The sequence below is a fragment of the Chlorocebus sabaeus genome, chromosome 2 (assembly GCF_047675955.1).
Source record: "Chlorocebus sabaeus isolate Y175 chromosome 2, mChlSab1.0.hap1, whole genome shotgun sequence".
NCBI lineage: Eukaryota > Metazoa > Chordata > Mammalia > Primates > Cercopithecidae > Chlorocebus > Chlorocebus sabaeus.
The window spans coordinates 26,850,733-26,875,737 of record NC_132905.1 but is presented as its reverse complement, the minus strand read 5'-3'; the positions used below and the strand labels follow the sequence as shown (position 1 = coordinate 26,875,737).

The following is a 25,005-nucleotide window of genomic DNA, read 5'->3' as shown; positions in this document are numbered from 1 at the left end:
GAGCAACAAGAGTGAAACTCCATCTCAAAAAAAAAAAAAAAAAGTTTGTTGAATGAATAAATGGTGTTGCTTATAGAAGAGCAAGTCACACATGGGTGAAGGATGACTGTGATCGAAGTTAGTTGAATGTGGTTAAAAGCTGGTACTTGCCTGGATTTGAATCCCAGCTTTCTCATTTGCCAGGTGTGACTGTGGGCAATTTGGTTACACTTTCTGTGCCTCAGTTCTTTGTCTGTGAAAGGAGGAGGATGCCAATACCCTCCATCAGCCTGTGTAAGGAGCATATGAGGTTCTATGCACGAAGCTGCCTGCTTTGCACTCTGCGTGCTTGGTAAATGTTAGCTTTAAACAAAATTATACCTTGTAATACCACTTTGGGAAATGTAACTATATAAAACACAGAAAAAATAAGGCTGAAGAGAAAAGAACATTTAAATGCACACCGATATGGAGGAATTTTATTGTATTTACAAAGGAAAAAGTAGGTCAGAAATGAAAGAGGATTAACTGGATCCAGTTGCGTTTTGGCTACAGGTAGCCCAGGTCACAGGAGGAATCTTCATCCCTGGGAGTTCCTGCTACAGAAAGAAAGATCAAGCTCAATCCGGGGAATTGAAGTGAAGGTGGCTAGAATGGGATGCATGGAACCAGGGCTATGGGTGCTCCCATGGCAGGAGCTGGCCTTTCGGATTCCAAAAGAGGCTGTGTGGGGTAGAGGGAAGGATGCGCATGCATGCCAGCGAGGTGAGTCCCAGGCTTAGCCCCTGCTCTCTGCTCTGCCAGCCAACTCCCACCAAGACCCTGGGCCAGTCACTTCCCCTTGAAGAAGCTGCCTCTAATCCCCAGACAGGCTCAGCGTTCTCCCAGCCTCACCATCACCACTTCCCAGCGTCTCTTCCCACTCATCACAATGAAGTAATTGACTGTACAAGAACGTATCTAGTTCCTTGCTGCCTCGGTGCGTTATGAATTCCATGAAAGCAGGGGTCGCTGCCGTCCTGTACCCTGCTATGCCTCCGGTCCAGAGCGTGGCATGTCACAGTCACTGGATGGTCTTTACAGGGGTGGGAGGATGGCTAAACCCGAGCCTCAGTTTCCTTACAGGGCCGTTACATGGACACAATGTATGATGGGTGCAAAAGTGAGCCATCTGTCACATGGCTGTCCTCTGCACTCTAAAGCAGGAACTTATTCCTGCTCACCAGTGATATCCTGGTATTTGCAGCAGTCCAGCTGGAGGGGGAACAATGGCTGTAGCAGCCTTCGGGACCCTTCCTGCCAGCTCTGCGGGCTCTATGACTTCAATCTCTGTGAAGCCTCTGGCTTTTAACTGGCAGGAACAAAGCCTGCATTCTTAGGATTAGCCCTCCCTGGAGCCATCCACCCTACCGGGGCCTGATGAGAGCCATAGCAGGTGAACAATTACCTAATCCCAGCCTGCGAGGCACAGAGGAGGCATTCTTCCTAGAGACATTATTTTTGAACTCTAGTCTTGCGGACCCTAGAGATGGTAAGAGCTAACCCCTCCTTTCACAGAGTCGAAACTAAGAAGCGTGTTGCTGTGCCGCTAGTTGCGGAACCAGGCCTGGGGTCCAGGCGTTCTTCCCGCCTCCCAGCCTGGTTGTCGCCCCTCCTGTCATCTGCCGTAGGCCTGGTGCTGCTTGTAGATGGTGAAATCTCTGGGTTGGTGGTGTCTAATCAGGTTGGGAAGAAGGGGAGAGAGGCCACGGAGAGCTCTGCTGGAAACTGGATTTGCTTAATAGGTTGGACCAGAAGTGCCCAGCAGAGCCACACTGGGACCTGCTTGTGCTCGCAGTTCAATCAGGCTCTAGGCCGGCTGTGGTGGCTCATACCTGTAATCCCAGCACTTTGGGAGGCCAAGGCAGGTGGATCACCTGAGGTCAGGAGTTCGAGACCAGCCTGGCCAGCATGGTGAAACCCCATCTCTACTAAAAGTACAAAGAGTTAGCCGGGTGTGGTGGCAGGTGCCTGTAATCCCAGCACTTCGGGAGGCCGAGGAGGGCGGATCACCTGAGGTCAGGAGTTCACTACTAAAAGTACAAAAATCAACTGGGCATGGTGGCAGGCAGGCACCTAATCCCAGTTACTCGAGAGGCTGAGAATCACTTGAACCCTGGAGGCGGAGGTTGTAGTGAGTTGAGATCACGCCACTGCACTCCAGCCCGGGTGATGAGAGTGAAACTGCATCTCAACAACAACAACAACAACAACAACAACAAATCAGGTTCTAAACCCCAGCAGAGTTTCTCCAAACAGCCACGACATTTTTGTGAAACTTTGCCCATGAAGTGGGGCTTTGTGCAAAGAACAGGTCTTGGGCCTGCCAGTCCCTGACTTGGGGCCAGCTGCCACCCCCTCTTTGCCTCACTTTTCCTCCTCTGTAAAATGAGGAAACTCATTTCCGATCTCCCCTGACTCCCAGGAGAAACATGAGGGCCAGTGAGCTGGGGAATGACAGTCATCACATCTCTCGTCTGCTGATCATGTGTCTGTGCACACTCATCTACCACAGTGTGTGGGAGGGCTGGTCTGTCTTTGGCTTTATAGTTTTTTGAACTTGGCAAGGGATCCAGAGCATGCCTGTCAGTTCACCTGCAGCCAAATCCTTGGGGACACCTGTTAAAATTCAGATTTCTGGGTCGTATCCCGGAACCATTCAGTGAGTGACATTTTTGGGCATGGACACTGAGCCTGGCCTCTGGCTCCGCACTGGGATACAGCTGTGGATAAGATGCGGTCTCCATCAGACACTTCCCACCCGTCACGTCTAAAGAACTCTCCTAGTATTGATTGATTGATTTAGATGGGATCTGACTATATTGGGCAAGCTGGTCTCAAACTCCTGGCCTCAAGTGGTTCTTCCCCATCAGCCTCCCAAAGTGCTGGGATTACAGGCATGAGCCACTGCACCTAGGCACTTTCCTAGTTCTTTTTTTTTTTTTTTTTTTAGACAGAGTCTTACTTTGTTGCCCAGGCTGGAGTGCAATGGCGCCATCTCAGCTCACTGACACCTCCGCCTCCCAGCTTCAAGCGATTCTCCTGCCTCAGCCTCCCAAGTGGCTGGGATTACAGGCATGAGCCACTACGCCTGGCTAATTTTTGTATTTTTAGTAAAGACAGGGTTTCGCCATGTTGGCCAGGTTGGTGTCGAACTCCTGACCTCAGATGATCCACCCACCTCGGCCTCACAAAGTGTTGGGATTACAGGCATGAGCCACCATGCCCAGCCATTCTCCTAGTTCTTAATGTCTGTCAGGAGGGTCCTTGTTCTTGGTTTGTTTGGCAGAGCCCCATACCTTCAGAGAGGAGTGGATTTTTTCCTTTTCCCAGCAAACCATGGGGTAGGAAGCCCTGAAGTCCTTAGAAGCACACATGCACACACACCCATACCTGTGCTTCTGCAGCAGGGCCACCAGGATGCTCTCCAATTCCATTTGCTTTTGTTCTGCCCACACGCTGTCCACCTGACGGCCAAGCCGTGCCGTTGCTCCTCGCTCTTCGTTTCTCTCTCTATGTGGTTAGAAAAAGAGAACTAGTTGCTATTTGGGTAGGATGTGGAGAGGCAGAGGTATATCCCTACGCCTATTTCAATATCTGGTGTGGACTCTTCTACCCAACTGAATTAGATTCAGCCACACTTAGGGAGGCAGTACATATAGTAGTGAAGAGTACAGTAGTACAAATGTACACAGTTGCAAAACGTCTCCCCACAGATTACTAATTATAGAGGGGAAAATAACTTTATAGAGGAGAAACCTGGCAGACACCATGTTAACCAACTGATCGAAGTTACTGTCTACCAATAATCCACCAATAATGGCACAAGTTGCCATCCTGTGCCTCCTGATACCAGGCACTGAGAAGGACACAACATTACTTCTGTGAGTGCATCACCTGATTCCTCTAATCATCATTAGAGGAATGCATCCTCTAACCATGGGGATATGTCTGGCAAATTCAACATGAGAGACATTCTATAAATCATTAGCCTTTACTAATCAAAACTGTCAATGTCATGAAAGACCGAGGAACAATTCCAGATTAAAAGAAACTGAAGAGACATGACAACTAAATGGTATCCATGATCCCAGATTGGGTCCCAGATCAGAAAAAGAAATAATTGTCATAAAGGACATTTTGGGACAACTGGTAAAATTTGAAAATGGATTATAACTGACAATTATATTATGATTATGTAAGGAGATGTCCTTTGGTTAGGTATTAGGAGACACATACAGAAGTACCTAAAGGTAGAGGGTCATGATGACCGCAATTTACTCTCAAATGGTTCAGCAAAAATGATATCAACACTTAATGTGCATATGTGTTTCTGTGGTATGTATATCTAGCTATAGATATAGAGTAAGCAAATGTGATAAAATGTTAGGAATTGGAAGGGTATATGGAAGTCCATTGTGCTTTTGTTGCAACTTTTTTGTAAGTTTGAGATTTTTTTCAAAGTAAAAACTAAAAAACATACCGGCTATAGAGTCAGGCAGTTTTGCTCCAAACTCTGCCACTCTTTGTGTGTCCTTTAAGAGCTATTAACCCTGGGCCAGACACAATGGCTCATGCCTGTAATCCCAGCACGTTGGGAGGCTGAGGCGGGCAGATCACGAGGTCAGGAGATTGAGACTGTCCTGGTTAACATGGTGAAACCTTGTCTCTACTAAAATATACAAAAATTAGCCAGGTGTGGTGGCGGGCACCTGTAGTCCCAGCTACTCGGGAGGCTGAGGCAGGAGAATGGTGTGAACCTGGGAGGCAGAGCTTGCAGTGAGTTGAGATTGTGCCACTGCACTCCAGCCTCGGGGACAGAGCGAGACTCCGTCTCAAAAAAAAAAAAAAAAAGCTATTACCCCTGTATAATGGGGATAAGGGTTGTTATGAAGATTAAAGAAGAAACTAAAAGCTGGGCAAGGTGGCTTACAACTATAATCCCAATGCTTTGGGAGGCCAAGGTGGGAGGATCGCTTGAGGCCAGGAGTTCGAGACCAGCCTGGACAACATAGTGAGACGCCATCTCTACAAAAAATAAAATTGTCGGTTGTGGTGGTGCATACTGGTAGTCCCAGCTACTTGGGAGGCTAAGATGGGAGGATCACTTGAGTCCAGGCATTTGAGTTTACAATGAGGCATGATCATTCCACTGCACTCCAGCCTGGGCAACAGAATGAGACCCTGTCTCTAAAAAAAAGAAAGCAAGAAACTAAGAATAATAGTAGCTGACACTACCAAGGGCATCCTGTGTGCCCAGCACTGTGCCAAGTGTCTGTAAATGTCCCAGGGCAGAGCCTTTGTTTTTGGCATGGAGTCATGATTAAATAGTAACTACCACCAGTGTGGTTACTGTCAGAGCCTAGTCGGAAGAGGCACATGGTAGGTGTGGAGGTAAGCTGAGGTTTAACGCTGGAACCCTTTTGCTATGAGAAGTCCAGAAACGACACTTGCTGTGCCAAGGAAGAGATCTGACTTGGTCCCTGGTCTCCTGTAGGGAACGAGATCCCGGAGACTCTGCTGCAGAGTATGGGAAGAAATCACTAGAACTCCTGCTTACCCCTGCTGCCTGCTCATGATGTCTTGGAGCAGCTTGCGGGCGGACAGCTGGCCCAGCACCTTCCGGTAGCTGTTGGTGAAGATGGCATCTGCATACCGCCGCATCCTGTGCAGAAGGAGTCAGGGGTCAGAGGGCGGGGTGGAGGCCAGGAGAGGGGACAGTCACGGCCGCATTCACCATGTCTCTGCAAGATCCTTCTGTTGCCATCTGTCCCACTCACCCCAAGAGAGACTCAGACCCCTCTGAGTGACCTCTGTGAAGCCGTGTCTGCCTCCTCTGCAAGGACGGGCAGTGGGTGCTGCCTGGAGACATAGCCGGGGCCCAGCTGATGGGCTGAGTCTGCATTCACTAATGCCTGCCCCATGGCAGGGATGGCTTGGGAGTGGTGGGAACTTTCCCCAGGGGCTGCTTACCTGAGAGTCAAAGGGGGAGGTGGGGAGCAGTGGGAGCTGCTACTGAGGGTGAGGATCACAAAGAAGAACACCCAGAGTGGCATCCTTCACCCGGGGCTGGCACCTGCAGAGTGACAGGAGAGGAAGGTCAGGTGTAGCCACAGCCATTGGGATGGCCTTTACTGGCCCAGCCCTGGGCTTAACTCCATGGCAAGCCTTGGTCCTTGATTTTTGGAAACTGTGGGATGGGAAAAAGAATTCGGACTCTGGAAGTCAGACAGACCTGGGTTCACATTCTGCCTCTGCCAGCCACCCGCTCTGACTTCACTTTCTTCATCTGTAGAATGGGTGTGATGGAGCTACCCTGCCAACCACATAGGGTTGAACTGAAAACCAGTGACGGTAGAGAAATTTCCCCTTGCCATAAGGCATTAGAAGTGGGATTTGGGGCCAGGCACGGTGGCTCATGCCTGTAATCCCAGCACTTTGGGAGGCTGAGGTGGGCGGATCACCTGAGGCCAGGAGTTTGAGACCAGCCTGGCCAACCTGGTGAAACCCTGTCTCTACTAAAATTACAAAAATAAGACAGGAGTGGTGTCATGTGCCTGTAATCCCAGCTACTCGGGAGGCTGAGGCATGAGAATCCCTTGAACCCGGGAGGCGCAGGTTGCAGTGAGCCAAGATCATGCCATGCACTCCACGCTGGGTGACAAAGTGAGACCCTGTTTCAAAAAAATAAAATAAAATAAAATAAATAAAATGGGATCCCTTAGCAAGGAATAGGGAAGGTCAAAGAACCTTCTCTCAATGCCCCCTCATTCAACCCCATCCAGTGTGGCAGTGACGGCAGGCAGCAAGGGCAACTGCTCTGCTCTGAGTCAGACAAACTGGAAATTCAAATCCTAGCTCTGCTGTCATTAGCTGCGTGTCCCAGGACAAGTGGCTTCCCCTCTCTGAGCCTTATTTTCCCTGGCCATAAAACCGAGATGGTAACTAGACCTCCTACTTTGGCTCCTGTAAGGATCTGGTGAGGTGAGGTGCCTGAACCAATAGGGAATTCTCTGGAAACCTTTGCTGTGGCTACCTAAGACTGACCCTCTGAGAGGGCAGGCTCCTCCTGTTTTAATTTTGTTCGGAGTTGGAGAGAGGGGAGAGGGGCTCTAAGTCTTGCTCCAGACGCTTAGATGTCGCTGAAGGGTTTTAGTCCTGGAAGAGACCGAAGAGCCGGGGGAGCCAGCGTGGCACAGTCGTCCCATAGGTCCTGTAACTACCCTTAATTGGGGCCTGCGGACACCATGCTCTGCAATTAGGGGAAGAACAGCCAGCAGGGGACAGAGCCCGCCCCTGCGCAAGTGCCACTGTGTCGGCCCAGACCTGCCTGAGCGTGGAAACACGACTGCCATCGGGGGACTTGGCCCCCTAGGAATACGGTCCTCCCATCTCCATGGGTTTCTCCCTCTCAGCAGGATGTCTCCTCCATGGGGGTATAGATCCATCCAGGGGCCCAGCCGGCCCCGGAAATGGCCAGCACCCCCGCCTTTCCCACGATCTCCCGACATAGCTTCCTTCCCTCCCGCTCCTGGGTCCTGCTGAGGAGTTCTGGCAGGCAGGGCCAGCGCTGGCAGAACCCAGCTTGTTCTCCTGGCCCTCTCAGGGTATCAGCCTCCTTTCCGAAGGCACTGAAATCTCCTCTAACCCAGGGATGCCTTGGGCCCCCAGGCAGCACTCACAGGGACTGCTCATTGCAGCCTGAGACCCTGTGCCTGCAAAGCTGGAGGGAGCAGCAGCCCAGGCCTCAGCGGTCAGTCCCTCCCTTCCTGACACAAGCATCCCCACTCCCCTACCCCGCCCCGATCGCACACTGGCCGTCCTCCACTTCCTGCTCTGCTCGAGTGAGCACTGGCTGCCAGCGAATGACAGGGAGCTCATACTCCCACGCCCTGGGGCTTATTTCCAAGTGGTTCTTTATTTATTTATTTTGAGACAGGGTCTCACTCTGTGGCCCAGGCTGAGATAGAGTGGTGGAATCATGGCCTCAAACTCCTGGCCTCAAGCAATCCTCCTGCCTCAGCCCCCTGAGTAGCTGGGACTGCAGGCGTGTGCCATCATGCCCAGCTAATTTTGAAATTTTCTGTAAAGATAAAGTCTCACTATATTGCCGAGGCTGGTTTCAAACCCCCGGGCTTAAGCAGTCCCCCCGTCTCAGCCTCCCAAAGAGTTGGGATTACAGGCATGAGCCACCATGCCCGGCCCAGGCAGTTCTTATTGTTAGGAAGTTTGTCTCATCATGTCAAGCCCAAATCTCCTTCTCCTGCAAATATTTGTTAAGCCTCTACTGTTCCGGTAAGGACTGGGGCTAGAGAAAAGATGAGAACATGGGATCTTCCGCCTGCTGGGCCAGAGCCTCTGCACCTGCAACCAAACGACCAGCCCTTTAGATATGTCTCGCATCTGACTTAAGCCTTTGTTCCTCAGACCAAGGCTCGGCAGCTTTCCATCCTCCTCATCGCACCATACCATGTCTGGTCCCCTTCTCCCCACCCGGTCCAGGCTGCCTCTCCAGAAGTGGAATTTCCTAAGCTGGGAGATCTTTGGACACAAGCAGGGCCCCTTGACAGAAACCACTGCCTTTCCTGTCTCTCAGCTGCAGCCTGGCTTTCTTGCCTTCTTTGCTGCTGATGTTTAAAGATTCAGGCAGATCTGGGTCCCCAATCACCTCCCTCCCCTGTTCAGAAGCCCTTGGCTCCCCACTCCCTCCAGAATAAAGCTCAAACCCCTTGTCTTGACTTAAGCTTTCCCTCTGCCTCCTGAGCTCCTGCCCCTTCTCTCAAGGACTGGCACAAGTGATTCCCAGCCCCTGTGCCCTACTGGGCTCTACAACCCACCCTTGCACTCTCCCTCTGGAGCAGGCATCCCCATACTCCTCTTAACAGCTGAGGAAAAGAGCCCAGAGGGGACAAGGACCTTTTCCATGGTCCTCCATCAAATTAGTTTTGGAGTGGGCACTTCAGAATGGGCCTCCCCATTCCCAGGCCAGCAGACTTCCTCCTGCTCCATGCAGCAGCTTCCCAGGTACAATGCTCTATTCACAGCATTCCCCGTTCACAGGGGGCCTCAGCCTCCATCACCCGCACGTGGGAAAGGGTCTGAAAAAAAGGAAAACTTCTTGCTCTTTGTTGTTGGGCCTCTGGGGAAGAAAGAATGGAGACAGACAGGAACACCTGCTTGACTGGCCCCTCCCTATGCACACCCGGTAGTTTCAAGGAGTTGAAAATAACCTTATAGAAGGGCAGAATTTGATGGCGAGGGCAAGTCACAGTAAACATGATAATACCCCGCTCATTCAAGATAAGGCTCAGTAACTGCACAAGCTAACCAAGGGGCTCAACATTTGCCACAAATCCTGTGCCCCAGGCATAGGTCAAGACACCATGGCAACCTCTGAGCTATGAGAACCTAATCCATGGGTTTGCAGATCCCACTGGATGAAAATGGGAAACAACAAGAATTACCCAGTGTAGGGTAAGATAAGAATAGAGGTTATGTCACTAAGGATAAAAAAGCTCCAGCCTGAGCAACATAGCGAGACCCCATCTCTACAAAAAATAAAATAAAACAAATTATCTAGGCATGGTGGCACATGCCTGTAGTCCCAGCTACTCTGGAGGCTGATACGGGAGGATTGCTTGAGCATAAGAGGTTAAGTCTGCAGTGATCCATGATAGTGTCACTGCACTGTAGCCTAAGTGCCAGAGCAAGACCTTATCTCAAAGAATAAAATAAAATAGCTGTCAACAGACACATTCCACATGACAACTTAAGGAGTCAAAATTCACCGAATGAAGTGTAGCCGAGCCCAACAGCGTTGCTGACAACTCTGATGACTGAAGGCACTCCAGAGTTTATAATCTATCATGATCATTGGTTAGCTTCCTGCAGTGCTTACTGATTCTGTGAATAGATGTACTTGAGACTGCCTGGATTCAGGATAAACAGGCACTTAATCTACATCCGTTGGCACCTTTTGCCAGCCTTCATGTCAGGAATGTCAGGAGAATTCTGCAGATTCACCTGCAGCTAATGACAGAGGTCAGGTCCCAAGCACCCAAATTCGCAAGGCCATTTTTGAATACCCAGGGAAAGAACATCTTTAACTTTCCTTGAACATTCCCCTTTGAAATTTGAGCACCCCAAAGCATCAACATCCTGATCTGGTTTATAAACTCTTTCACCGACAGCACTCTAAGTTAAAAGAAATCTAAGTTTTTAATGAGGAAGCATCTTGAACTGTCATTCAAAAGAGTGATACTCCACCTCTTTCCAGAAGGGGTTTGAGGCGGTCTATGGTGAAAGACACAAATACTTCAGGATCATTAAAGCAAGGATCAGGAGACAGGCGTGGGGTAGCGGAGGACTCCAAGGGCAGATAATCGTGTCTAAAACCTGGAGTAAAGAGTGCGGCTGCAATTGAGCAAGAAAGCAAAATGTTATCAATTTCCCAGCAATTACATTGAATCAGTTCTGAGTGATCAATGAGCAGTATTGATTTGCACAGCCACTTGGCTCATCTCTGATCCATGGCAGAATCCCATCGCTGACAGGAAAATCAAGCCAACTCACATTTGCCCCCGAAGCCTGCCCACGCACCCTTGAAGGAGCACTGAGACCTCAACGCCTGCGACAGACGCCTGGAGCCAGTTCGCCACGCGCCCAAGTTAAGAGAAGCCCCAAACAGCACCATCAAAGCCTATTCCAGAGCCTCTATTGAGGGGTGGTTTTATCCAGAGACAGGCTCAGATGTACTCACCAGTCCATGGGTAAAGAGGATGGTGGTGGGCCTCTTGGACTCAGTGTTTCTGAGTTGGTGAGAAGGTTAACTTTTCTTGCCCCCAACCAGCCCAGCCCCCAAGGGCCACCCCTCTCACCTGATGCGGCAGATCTCCCCCTGCTCCGAGGCACTGCTCCAGTCCACGGGCCCTGAGCTGGGTGTTGGCTCCGGCAGCCGCCTGGCGTCCCCATCATTTATCCCTTCATTTTCCTAAGCGTTGTCAGCGTCAGAGAATCAATTACCCACAAGTCAACCAAAGGACTGTTTTTAGCATCACATCACACTGACAAACCCTAATAGGTGAAAGAGGTTTGGCCCCTTGCAAATTAAGACTCCTGGTAAAGTCTCCCTTTACCTTTGACAGGGTGGACAGAGTACAAAGTTGTAACATCATTCCAAGAGGATATAGAGAATATATACTGCCATAATAATGATCGGAGAACTCAGCTGGGCGCGGTGGCTCACACCTGCCATCCTAGCACTTTGGGAGGCTGAGGCGGGTGGATTGCCTGAGCTCAGAAGTTTGAGACCAACCTAGGCAACATAATGAGACCCCGTCTCTACAAAAAATTTTAAAATTAGCTGGGCGTGGTGGCACACGGCTGTAGTCCCGCCTACTCAGGTGGCTGAGGCAGGAGTGTCACCTGAGCCTGGGAGGCAGAGGTTGCAGTGAGCCAAGACCACACTACTGCACTCCAGCCTGGGTGACAGAGCAAGACTCTATCTCAAAAAATATATTTTTTAAAAAAAGAAAAAATATGTGTTAAAAATAATTGGAATACTCATAAGACTGAAACACCAAGAGTTTATTGATTCCCCAAGATAAATGTGCCTTTTTAAAAGTTCCTATAATTTAGTTTTGTCCCTGTGTAATTTTATTTCACTTTTGGGAAGACACATTACGAATAAACGTTATCCTCTCCTTAGTGGGGCATTTGTTCACTATCTCCCTTGTCGTCCAATTATCAGAATTCTGCACTATTTGATTTACACCTGCTTGGTCACAGGCTGATTTCAACAGCTCACCTGGGAGCATCCGTCGTCATTTGTCAAGGCAGCCAGACATTGGCAGTTGCCTCAGAGAAGTGTGAAGTGAGAGGGAAGAGATGGCAAACTGTGGGAGAGTTGTGTTTCCAGATTTTCCTAGCCTATAGCTAAGAAATGCTCACGAATGACATAAAAGCATAGGAGGCAGAAGCTCTGGTTTCCCAGGCGGCTATCATGGAGGTGTGGAAAGAGCTCCAAGCCTCGAGTCTAGGGACCTGCTACCTCTTCCAAGCCTGTCAATCATGACCTCTATGACCCTTAGGAAGTTACTTCTACCTGGCTGGGCGCGGTGGCTCACACCTGTAATCCCAGTGCTTTGGGAGCCTGAGGTGGGTGGATCACGAAGTCAGGGGTTCGAGACCAGCCTGGCCAACATGGTGAAACCCCGTCTCTACTAAAAATGCAAAAATTAGCTGGGTGTGGTGGTGGATGCCTGTAATCCTAGCTACTCAGGAGTCTGAGGCAGGAGAATTGCTTGAACCCAGGAGATGAAGGTTGCAGTGAGCCGATATCATACCACTACACTCCAACCTGGGCGACAGAGCAAGACTCTGTCTCAAAAAAAAAAAAAAAAAAAAAAAGGAAGCTACTTCTACTCTCCAGGCCTTAGTTTCTGTCTGGAACCTTGAGAGTTGACATAGAACAGCAACTTCCAAACTTTTTTTTTTGAGAGGGAGTCTCTCTTTGTCGCCCAGGATGGAGTGCAGTGGCATAATCTCGACTCGCTGCAACCTCCACCTCCCAGGTTCAAGTGATTCTCCTGCCTCAGCCTCCAGAGTAGCCGGGATTAGCAGCGCATACCACCACGCCTGGCTAAGTTTTGTATTTTAGTAGAGATGGGATTTTGCCATGTTGGCCAGGCTGGTCTCGAACTTCTGACCTCAGGTGATCCACCCGCCTTGGCCTCCCAAAGTACTGGGATGACAGGTGTAAGCCACTGCACCTAGCCCAAACTTTTTTTAAAAAGTGGCAAAACTCTTTCTTTGGAAACCTACAGAAACAGGTTTTTAATATGGGGCTACTGTGGTTGAAGAGGGGGAAGGGGAGTGGAGACCACCTTGCCTACCCCTGAGGTACCTCAATGGGTCACAATTACAAGCCAGTAGTTTCCAAGAGTCCCCTTAGCAACAACACTATTTTGTGTTTCTGCTTCTTATCCTGCACTGAGCCATGTTCTTGGCATCTAGCAAATACGGGATGTTTCTCATAGAAGCAAGGCTTGAGTGGTATGTCACCTTGCTGGCCAGGATATGAAGTGGTCAGGTCAGGCCAGATCTCCAAGGATTAAAAATGGGCTGATAGTGGTCGGGTGCAGTGGCTCATGCCTGTAATCCCAGCACTTTGGGAGGCCGAGGCGGGCGGACTGCCTGAGCTCAGGAGTTCGAGACCACGCTGGGCAACATGGTGAAACCCCATCTCTACTAAAATACAAAAAAATTAGCTGGGCGTGGTGGCACGTGCCTGTAATCCCAGCTACTGGGGAGGCTGAGGCACAAGAATCGCTTAAGCCCCAGAGGCAGAGGTTGCATGAGCCAAGATGGTGCCACTGCACTTCAGCTTGGATGACAGAGTGAGACTGTCTCAAAAAAAAGTAAAGATAAAAGGCAGGGCATGGTGGTTCATGTCTGTAATCCCAGCACCTTGGGAGGCCGAGGCGGGCGGATCACGAGGTCAGGAGATCAAGATCATCCTGGCTAACATGGTGAACCCCATCTCTACTAAAAATACAAAAGAATTAGCACGGTGGCAGACGCCTGTAGTCCCAGCTACTTGGGAGGCTGAGGCAGGAGAATGGCGTGAACCCGGGAGGCGGAGCTTGCAGTGAGCCGAGATCGCGCCACTGCACTCCAGCCTGTGTGACAGAGCGAGACTCTGTCTCAAAAAATAATAAATAAAGAAATAGGCTGATAGCTTTAAATTAATTATTATTGTTATTTTATTTGTTTAATTTTTTGGAGACAGGGTCTCGCTCAGGCTAGAGTGCAGTGGCGAGATCTCAGCTCACTGCAGCCTTGACCTCCTGGGCTCAAGCAATCCCCAACCTCAGCCTCCTGAGTACCTGGGACTGCAGTTGCATGCCACCATGCCCAGCTAAGTTTGTTTTAGTAGAGATGAGGTCTCACTATGTTGCCCTGGCCAAAAATTAAATACTATTTAAAAAAAAAAAAAGTGCAGGTCACAGCATCAGGGAGCAGACGAAAAAGTTGGCAGACCCAGGGCTATGGGCTCTCACACAGTCAGGAAGTGTGGGGTGACTCCTGGAAATGCAAAGTGTGGACCATGCAAAGCTGGGCACCCAGAGTGGATGCTGGGACAGGGCACAGATGCAGGTTACACGAAGTTGGCTGGAGAAGCCATGGGACTCAGAATCCAGCCTTGGTTGAAACTGTGTGCCAGGCATTGTGCTACAGACTTCATGCCCTATCTCAGTTTTCTTATCTGTAAAATGGGAGTGATAGAGCTCAACTTATGAGTCTGTTGGGTGAAGATTATCGTGACATTGCATAAGGGGCAGACCTGGCAGAGGACAGACCTCACAGTTTAGCTTTGACAATTGCTGTTCTTGTCACTGCGGTAAATGAGGAAACAGGCATAGAAGGTTACATGCTCAGCCACAGCCACAGAGCTAGTCAGTAACTGGAAGAGCTATGAGTCAAACATGTTTTCTGACTTCCTTGCAGCCCCAGCTACTCGGGAGGCTGAGGCAGGAGGATCACTTGAGCCCAGGAGTTGGAGGCCTCAGTGAGCTATGTTCATGCCACCATACTCCAGCCTGGGCAATGGAGTGACACCCTGTCTCTATTGAAAAAAAAAAGGAAAAAAAAAAGTTTTCTGATTTCCGATTTTTTTTTGCCCCACCCTATGGCCCTTCCTGGGCCTACCAGTTCTAAATTTTTTTTTTTTTTAAAAAAGAACTTTTAACAGTTTGGCTGGGCACGGTGGCGCACGCATGTAATTCCAGCACTTTGGGAGGCTGAGGCAGGCGGATTGCCTGAGGTCAGGAGTTCGAGACCAATCTGGTCAACGTGGTGAAACCCCATCTCTACTAAAAATACAAAAAAATTAGCCGGGCCAGGTGGCATGCGCCTGTAATCCCAGCTGCTTGGGAGGCTGAGGCAGGGGAATTGCTTGAACCAGGGAGGTTGCAGTGAGCCAAGATCGCAGCACTGTGCTCCATCCTGGGTGACAGTGAGACTGTCTCAAAAACAAACAAAAAACAATTCACGTATCATAAAGCTCACTTGTTTTAAGTCTATGGCTCCATGAGTTTTCATACATTTATACAGTGGTGCCACCATTGCCACAATCCTGTTTTGGAACGCTTCTGTTCCTCCAAAAGTTCCCTGTAGCCCATTTGCTCTCAGTCCCCATTCCTGCCCCCCACCCTAGGCAACCCCCAATCTGCTGTCTCACAGTTTTTCCTTTTCCTAGGAAATTCCTGTAAATGGAATCTTTTATATGATGAGTAAATCATAATAAATCAAATAAAGTACGCACGTTTTGGTGTTAGGCTTCTTTCACCCAGCACAATGTTTTTGTTTGTTTGTTTGTTTTGTTTTGTTTTTTTGAGACGGAGTCTCGCTCTGTGGCCCAGGCTGGAGTGCAGTGCCCGGATCTCCGCTCACTGCAAGCTCCGCCTCCCGGGTTCACGCCATTCTCTTGCCTCAGCCTCTGGAGTAGCTGGGACTACAGGCGTCTGCCACTTCGCCCGGCTAGTTTTTTATATTTTTTGGTAGAGACGGGGTTTCACCGTGTTAGCCAGGATGGTCTGGATCTCCTGACCTCGTGATCTGCCTGTCTCGGCCTCCCAAAGTGCTGGGATTACAGGCTTGAGCCACCGCGCCCGGCCTCAGCACAATGTTTTGACCTTCATCCATGTTGATCTGGTTATTAATAGTTTGTTCCTTTTTATTCCATTGTATGGATGTATGACTGTTTGTTTACCCATTCACCTTGATGGACATTTAGGTTGATTCCAGTTTGGGGCTACTATGATTTATGCTGCTATGAACTTTTTTTTTTTTTTTTTTTGAGACAGGGTCTTGCTCTGTCGCGTAGGCTGGAGTGCAGTGGCACAATCTTAGCTCACTGCAGCCTTGACTTTCTGTGCTCAAGTGATCCTCCCACCTCAGCCTCCTGAGTAGCTGGGACCACAGGTGTGAGCCACTGCACCCAGCTAATTAAAAAAAAGTTTTTTTGTAGCAGTGGGGTCTCTCTATATTGCCCGGGGTCTCTATCAAACTCTTGGGTTCAAGTGATCCTCCCACCTCGGCCTCCCAAAGTGTTGAGATTACAGGTATGAGTTACCCTGCCCGGCCTGCTATGAACATTTCAGTAGGAGACCTTGTGTGAACATGTTTTCATTAATCTTGGGTGGGTACCTAGGAGGGGAATCGCTGGGTCATATAATGAGGGTTTAGCTTTTTCAGAAACTGCCAATCTTTTCCAAAATGGCTGTACCACTGACTTTCCACCCAGCAGCAATGGGGGTCTGTCCCTGAAATTCTTAAATGAGCATCTATTTCCTCATCTCACAAACCTCTCTTAAGCAACTAATTAGGCCCACGTAGAGCTTGCTGGATTAGCTGTCCAGCTCCGAGTGGCTTGGTCCCTTTTGTGCAGTTACGGGAGTGGGGTGGGCCTCTCCCCTCCGCATAGCATCTTCTGGGGTGCTATGAGGAAAGCAGAGTGTTTGGACACAGTGCTTGTCTTCAAAGAGCTACAGGAGGAAGCTGAATCACTACCCCGGGCAAGTAGATCCAGAGAGGGACACAGTATCAGTATAAACGCTCCAAGAATCGAGAGAAGGGAGAAGTCACGTAAACCCAGGAGTTCATCATCAGACACGAGTAGGGAGAAGCTTAAAATGGGAGCACAGGTTTAGGGGACAAATGGATTTGGATTTGAAACCAACTCTGCCATTTGCCCCATATGAGATTCTAGGCAAGCTCAATCCCTTAATCTCTCTGAGCCTCAGTTACTACATCTGTACAATAGGGTGATAAGAACTACCACTCCAGGTTGTTGTGAGAACCAGAAATATGCTTGGCCAGGCGCGGTGGCTCACATCTGTAGTCCCAACACTGGCAGGCAGAGCCAGGCAGGTTGCTTGAGCCCAGGAGTTCGAGACTAGCTTGGGCAACACAGTGAGACCCCCGTCTCCACAAAAAGAAAGAAAGAAAAAGAAATATGCATGTTGGTGTCTGATATGTAAGTGTCTTGGCAAATGGTAGTAGTTATTGTAGTTTTTCAGAGCTGAGCTCTGAAAAAACAGGCAGCTTGGTGGCAGCCTGGTGGCGGGAAGGGCTGGGAGCCATCTTGGTGACAGGCTTTATTTGCAGTAAATTCTCAAACCCACTGAGAAAGAGCATAGTGGGGCAGGGGGTGGGGGAGGATGGGGAGCTAGAAAGAACCCAGAGAATGAAAACCCAGCCCCTTCCACCGATTCCCACCGCCGCCTTGTCCTTGTCCTCCGAGTGGTGATGAGAACGCCTCGGTCGCCGCCCAGCTCACTTTCCCAGGACGTGTTTTAACCCAGCGTTAATTAGTGATTGTGGCTGCATCTAGGGCTGGGGGCTTGAGCTGAAGAAAGAAAGTGCCCCAGAGAAAGGCAGACTTTAAAAGGCCCCAAAAGGCTGGGGCAGTGAGGCTCTGCGGAGAAGGAGACAAGCCGTGCATTTGTGTTGCAAATTTCCAGTGTGTGCAAGCCAGCCATTCAAAGACGGCGATGCTACTGGCAGCCGGCGTGGGGGTGGGGAGGGAAAGGAAGTCCACAAAGGGGGCCTGTCTGAGGACCTCAGACCCTGCTTTGTGAAAGCTGCTTTCATCCCCCTCCCTGGTTGATGGCAGTGTTCCCAGTCCAAGGCCACTGTGCAAGGATGCAGAGGCCTGGACCCCAGACTCCCAGATTATCTTGACCCTCCCTGCTTGCCCTTCTAGGCCTGTTTTTGTGGCATCAGCAACAGCAGGTGTCTGAGTGCTCCCGGGTACTGTGTCAGAGGAGACCAGGTTTAAGTGGTGTGGGCTTGCTAGGTGGCTTCAGGCAAAGTCACTTGACCTCCCCGAGTGTCAGTTTCCTCTTCTGTAAAATGGAGTTGATGTGGTCCTTTCTCCTGCTTCACAGGGTCCTACCCAAACAGAAGGGCCTGTGATTGGATGGCAGCTCAGAGCTTCATTTCTTTCTGAAAAAGTCTGCATCTGGGAAAGTCATTAGAAGAGCTCTTTTAATGAAGAGATGAGGTCAGTTGTACTTAGCGAATCAATGATGCAACTCTGGGCTCCTTGGAAATGTTACTCCCATGAGTATTTTAATTTTTTTTTTTTTTTTTTGAGACGGAGTTTAGCCCAGGCTGGAGTGCAATGGCACGATCTCAGCTCACAGCAACCTCCACCTCCCGGGTTCAAGCGATTCTCCTGCCTCGGCCTCCCCAGTAGCTGGGATTACAGGCATGTGCCACCACGCCCAACTAATTTTGTATTTTTAGTAGACATGGAATTTCACCATGTTGGCCAGGCTGGTCTTGAACTCCACTTACCTCAGGCTCCCAAAGTGCTGGGATTACAGGCATGAGCCACCGCGCCCAGTTCAATTTTTTTTTTTTTTAATAGACAGAATCTTGTTTTGTCACCCAGGCTGGAGTGCAGTAGTGTGATCTCTGCCCATTGTAACCTCCGCCTTTCAGGTTCAAGCCATTCTCCTGCCTCAGCTTCCCAAGTAGCTGGGACTACGGGCACGAGCCACCATGTCTAGCTAATTTTTGTATTTTTAGTAGAGACAACATGGTTTCACCACGTTGGCCAGGCTGGTCTTGAACTCCTGACCTCAAGTGATTCGCCCGCCTCGGCCTCCCAAAGTGCTGGGATTACAGGCGTGAGCCACTGCACCTGGCCCATGAGTATTTTGAACATTCACCGTGCTTGGAAACTTTGGGCCTGCCACAAGTCATTGAGGCATGCTAGCCAGGTTGGTTTTTGAGTTGGTAGACTTGGGGCGGGTGCCAAGCTGCTGCACAGGAGGCTGTCCCCAGCTGATCCTTGGGCAACCTCTCCCTGGTGAAGATCTGACCATACTTCCAAAGCCTCTTGGAGGCCATCTCTCCAAGAAGCATTCTCCCTCCCTGGCCTTGCCTGTGGTTGAGTGATCTTATAATTTTATATGCAGAACATTGTCTGCTTTCCTGAGACCCTTGGGATGCCTGGGACCAAATCTTTGAGCCCTCTAAAGCTTTCTAATCAAAGTGTGGTCCGTAGACCAGCAGTATTGACAGTACCTCGGGGCTTGTTAGGAGTACACAATGTCAGGCTCCACTCTGGACCAATTGAATCAGACGCTAAAATCTGTGGATTCTAAAGGCATCAGGCACCCTGGTGTGTAAACGCCCAGGATTCTGATCAGGTAGGAGGGCCATGGCCTCAGGCAGCCGGGAGATGTCGCTGTTCCCCAGTCATTGGCGTTGTCAGGTTTTGCTACCAGCGCCAGAGGCCCTGCGTGTGGGGCTTTGTTCGCTGTAAAATCCCAGGACCACGAAAGGGTCAGGTCAGGTTTGTCATGCCACCCTTTTGTCGGCCACTCAACCTGCCCCTCCTCCCATCTCTCCCTGCCTGTTCCTGTCCTGGGTTCCCAGCGATGTTTCCAGATAGGGAAGACTGTGCGATCCCCAAGCCCAGCCCTGCCCCAGGATCTCAGGAGAAAGCCCACAGGAGATAGTGCATCTGGCCAGGCGCAATGGCTCATGCCTGTAATCCCAGTACTTTAGGAGGCCGAGGTGGGTGGATCACTTGAGGCCAGGAGTTTGAGACCAACCTAGGCAATGTGGTGAAACCTGTCTCTGCTAAAAATACAAAAATTAGCCGAGCATGGTGGCATGCACCTGTAATCCCAGCTACACGGGAGGCTGAAGCAGAAGAATCACTTGAACTTGGGAGAAGGAGGTTGCAGTGAGCCGAGATCATGCCACTGCACTCCAGTTTGGACAACAGAGTAAGACTGTCTCAAAAACAAAACAAAACAAAACCAAAAAAAAAAAAAAAAACCGGAAGTGTATCCTACAGGGTCTCCCTCAGCCTGACTCATCAGACAAGAAGAGCTCAGACTAGCAAGGAGGGGGTGTCTACAGGGACGACCCCCCTCGCTTGGAATCTCTGAGTTGGGGGATCTTAGTGACAAGAGGACCTGCAGACACAGTGGGAAGAATTCCCATGATTTGAGTGTCCACAGGCAAAAGTCAAGGCCTGCCTGGGACTTCAGTTTCCAGTTTCTAGTATCTGTGTCAGGAGCCAAGTTATCTCATGGCCTTACTTCCCCTCTGTGGTTACAGTGCAGCTAAAGGAACTCTGATAGCCTTGACTGTGGCAAACTCAGGTTCGAGTCAGGGCCAAACGGACCTCACTCCAGACTAGAAGCAGAGTCACTGGGGTTTCCCTCCAGGGCCTGGAGCTCCCACTCTCTGGGCCTTTCCCACCCTGCCTGGTTTAGCCCCTGAACACCCAGGCTACAGAGCAGAAGGAAGAGCAGCCTCCACACCCAGGCCCCCCAGCTCCTGACTCCCCAGTGGCTGCGCCCTGTTGAAGCTGGAACCTCCTCTAAAGCCCAGAACCTGGGATCCATGGCTGAGACCTGGCTTCCTGCCTAGCTCCTGTGCCCCCGGGGTCAGCCCCAGTCACCACCACCCAGTGACTCACAGAGTCCAGCTGTCCTGGATTTCCACAGTCTAGCAGTAACATCTACGTGCCAGTCACGTAACATATATGATCTCATCTCATTCAACAACTTTGAGCCTTAGGGACACATAGTGCTCTCATTTCATGGTGGAAGAAGCTGAGTCTTGGAGATACTGGGTAACTCATCCAATCTCATACAGATGGTACATGGAGAGGCCGGGGTTAGGAGTGGGGCTTGCCTGCCTCCAGACAAGCCCACCTGCCCCAGAACAGTGCTATCCCTGACCCTGCCTCAGCAGCCCAGGGGTGAGTTCTGCCAGCCTGATTTCCCATGGCTTGGTATCAGTAGGGTCTCTGTGGGTCCTGCGAGGTGGAGTGATAAAGGTGACGTGAGGATTTCCTATAGCAATGACAAGGACCCTGCAATGGAAGATGGCACTGCACTTTACACTCGCGCTTGTCATGGTGATAGTGACATTTCTGATTAACATCAGAACTTTGGTCTGCTGATTTCACCCGTGAACCTGGAGCCAGAAGTCCCAGGATCCCATCTGACCTCTGACCCAATTCCCACATCCTTCAGGTGAGAGATGGTTCCAGGCATGCACAAACATTCCAGAATATTAATTGATGATGAAAAGTCATCATTAATTTATTGGCATATTTTATCTTTTATTCCTGCCTCCTTCCATCCTTTGATAATTTATCCATCAGATATCAATGTAGTAATACACATTGGGTGCTAAGTGCCGTGTTTGGTGTCCAGGAGCCAAGGAAGAGTAAAGCACAATTCAAATGAACTGATATTTATCAGGTGCCACTCTGTGCCATTCACTGAGTTGGGGGCTCCATTCTGTGAACTTGCTTTGATGCAATTTTCATCCTAGCTAGACAAGTGGGCAAACAGATAATTACACAGTGTGATATACACAGTCTATAATCGAGATGCATACAAGGAGCTGTGGGAGCAGAGTGGGTGGGGACTTCTCCCTGCTAAGGAGCAGGAAAGGCTTTGCCTAGGATGTAACTTTTTTTGGGGGGGGGGCGGTTGGGGGGACAGGGTCTCACTGTCACACAGACTGGAGTGCAGTGGCATGATCTTGTCTCACTGCAAACTCTGCCTCCCGGGCTCAAGCGATTCTCCTGCCTCAGCCTCCGGAGTAGCTGGGATTATAGGTGTGCGTCACTACTGCCCAGCTAATTTTTGTATTTTTAGCAGAGACGGGGTTTCACCATGTTGGCCAGGCTGGTCTTGAACTCCCGACCTCAAATGATCCACCCCCCCTCAGCCTCCCAAAGTGTTGGGATTATAGATGTGAGCCACCTCATCTGGCTTTTTTTTTTTTTGAAACAGGGTCTCACTCTGTCACCCAGGCTGGAGTGCAGTGGCTTGATCTGGGCTCACTGCAACCTCTGCCTCCTGGGCTTGGGTGATGCCCCCACCTCAGCCTCCTGATTAGCTGGGACTACAGCTAATTTATATTTTTTTGTAGAAACGGGGTTCCTCCATGTTGCCCAGGCTGGTCTAGAACCTGTGGGGTCAAGCAATCCACCTGCCTCAGCCACCCAAAGTTCTGGCATTATAGACGTGAGTCACTGTGCCTGGCCAGGATGTGACTTTTAAGCTGGATCTTGAAGAAAGAGGAAAAATTAATCCAGCCTGAGCAAAGGCCTGGAGGCCTGGTTAGTGAATAGCAAATTATTTGGTGTGGCTGGAGTGAGGGTCCTCACATCTTTTTGGGCTTCGGACCTGGACCCTAGATTCAGTTGTCCAGGGTAGGGCCCAGGGTTCTGAATTTTTAATCAGGGCCTCACATGGTTCTGGTACAAATGTGAGGGTCCACAGACTAGGAAACCTAGGCCTGTGGTTTCAGCGGCAAGAAATGTGGATAAATCTGGAACAATGCATTAGGGCCAAGCTATGCCGGGTGTCAAATGCCATGCTAAGGAATTTGGACCTGTCCTGTTCTCAGTGGAGCCAGTCCACTGGAGGCTTTCAAGTCCTGGAGTGGTGGTTTGGAAGGTGAACGCTGCCAGCAGCCTGGTGGGTGGAACAGAGACCTGAGAGGCTGGAGGGAAGAGGTCCAGTGAGGAAGCTGTCACAGCTGTCCAGGCCAGCTATCCTGGAGGCCTGAGCTGGGGGGTTGAGGGGGCAGTGGGCAAGGAGTATGGGAGTGGGGGCACTGGATTTGAGAGGGCTCTGAAAAATGGGGCCCAGGCCTGCAGTAGATGGATGAGGAAGGTGAAGGAGAGGTTGTTGAGAATGGGCTGGGGGGCCTCAAGGGCTGATCAGGATGCACCAGGGGTCAGTGGATTGAAGGCAGGAGCAATAGAGCCAATTTGCATGTGTTGAGTTTTTCACTTATGGGACCTCCAGGAGGATGTGGGTAACAGGCATTGGATCTTGTCCGAAGCTTGGAGAAGGTGGTTGGAGTTGAGGGGAGAGTTGTTTTTTTCCCCCCCACTGGAGACAAAGTTTTGCTCTTGTTGCCCAGGCTGGAGTGCAATGGTGCGATCTCGACTCACCACAACCTCTGCCTCCCTGGTTCAAGCGATTCTCCTGCCTTAGCCTCCTGAGTAGCTGGGACTACAGGCATGCGCCACCACACCTGGCTAATTTTGTATTTTTAGTAGAGACGGGGTGTCTCCATGTTGGTCAGGCTGGTCTTGAACTCCCAACCTCAGGTGATCTGCCCACCTCGGTCTCCCAGAGTGCTGGGATTACAGGTGTGAGCCACCGCATCCAGCTGAGCCTTTGAAGAGCAAAGAGGTATTGGAGGACTGTAAACTGCTAACGAATCTTCAGGGCACGTGGAGGCAGAATTAGAAAAAGAGGCCAGGTATGGTGGGCCACACCTGTAAGCCCAGCATTTTGGGTGGCCAAGGTGGGAGGATTGCTTGAGGCCAGGAGTTTGAGACCAACCTGGGCAACAAAGCAAGACCCCCTCCCCATGGTGAAAGAAAGAAAAGAGGCAAGAAGAACCCACTAGAAAAGTAGGCTGTTTGGCTGTTTGTCAATTTATTATCTCCACTTTGCAGATGGGGAAACTGGGACTCAGACAATTAAATAACTTGTCCATGGCCACTAGACTCATCAGGGTAAGGCTGGAGTTTTGAACCTAAGTCTCTTTGGCTCCAGTGCCCATACTCTCTTGGCTGAGTCTCCAGGAGGCAAATCCTGTCCCCAGACACAAAATAAACAAATTCAAAGACTGGGGGTGAATGGGTGGAGGTGAGGAAGATGCAGCAAAAGGAACTTGCAGGAGGCTGAGCGCAGTGGCTCATGCCTGTAATCCCAGCACTTTGGGAGGCCGAGACAGATGGATCTCCTGAGGTCAGGAGTTTGAGACCAGCCTGGCCAACGTAGTGAAACCCCCTCTCTACTAAAAATACAAAAATTACCCGGGTGTGGGGGCAGGCACCTGTAATCCCAGGTACTCAGGAGGCTGAGGCAGGAGAATCACTTGAACCCGGGGGGCAGTTTGCAGTGAGCCGAGATCACGCCATTGCACTCCAGCCTGGGGGACAGAGTGAGACTCCATCTGGGAAAAAAAAAAAAAAAAAAAAAGAATAACTTGCAGGACAGGGGCAGGGGAGACCAGCACATTAAGTGAGCCTATTTTTCATTCCTTCTACCACTAGAATATATTGAAGCAAATCCCAGACTTCACATTATTTCATCCATAAATATTTCAGTATGTATCTTAAAAAGATAAGGCTCTTTTTTAGACATAGTCACAACCCCATTATCACACTTAAAAAAAAAAAAAATCTAACAATAATTCCTATTAAGGTTTGGAACCTATTGAGGACAATCTGACAAGACCTCAGAATGGAAGTGGGCTTGTATATCTTGAGCCGGCACTGTCACAAAGCCATGATAAGGAATTTAAATTTTCTCAAGATAATTACAGTCAAGGCGAACAGGGGATTGGAAATGCAGGAGATTTGAGAAGCTTGTCTGGCTCTGGAAAGAAAATGTTACAAAGGAAGAAGAAGAAGAAAAAAAAAAGACTGGAAAGGTTTACAGAGTACAAAAGACAAGACTCTCCTTTCTTTCTGACTTCCCCTTTCCTCAGGCGAGGGTCTTTAGTCATAAATGAGAAATAGGAACCCGGGCTGGAGTGAAACCAAATGGATAAAAATAACACAGCAAATACAGTATTGCTAAATGCAATGATAGAGGCATGGGGTTTATTTCCCACCAAGGCCGTGCAAACTGCTCACTTCTTAGATAAAAGCTGTTCAGTTGCTGCTATTCAGAATCCCTGCTTCCTGAGAGGTCACGTCCATTGTTTATTAACTGGCTATTGTGGACGCTGACCTTCTACTAGGCATCAAGAAATCAGATTTCTAGACCAGGCACAGTGGCTCACACCTGTAATCCCAGCACTTTGTGGGGCTGACGCAGGTGGATCACATGAGGTCAGAAGTTTGAGACTCAAACTGGCCAACATGGCGAAACCCCGTCTCTACTAAAAATACAAAAATTAGCCAGG

General features: G+C 49.8%; 1 protein-coding gene across 3 annotated transcripts; it reads right to left on the bottom strand.

The window, feature by feature from the left end:
* Positions 1 to 430: 430 nt before the first annotated feature.
* Positions 431 to 11,074, bottom strand: GHRH (growth hormone releasing hormone). Of its 3 annotated transcripts, XM_008017993.3 has the most exons (5): positions 10,896 to 11,074; positions 5,992 to 6,094; positions 5,579 to 5,683; positions 3,412 to 3,531; positions 431 to 578 (listed from the first exon to the last, which is right to left on the bottom strand). In XM_008017993.3, the coding sequence occupies exons 2-5, from the start codon at positions 6,072 to 6,074 to the stop codon at positions 560 to 562; spliced, it is 327 nt and encodes a 108-aa protein (XP_008016184.2). In that variant the 5' UTR covers positions 6,075 to 6,094; positions 10,896 to 11,074; the 3' UTR covers positions 431 to 559. The 3 variants fall into 3 exon arrangements, with proteins under 3 accessions (XP_008016184.2, XP_072867823.1, XP_072867829.1); XM_073011722.1 differs by lacking the exon at positions 431 to 578 and having other exon boundaries at positions 3,045 to 3,531; XM_073011728.1 differs by lacking the exons at positions 431 to 578; positions 10,896 to 11,074 and having other exon boundaries at positions 3,045 to 3,531; positions 5,992 to 6,510.
* Between the last annotated feature and the right edge of the window lie 13,931 nt (positions 11,075 to 25,005).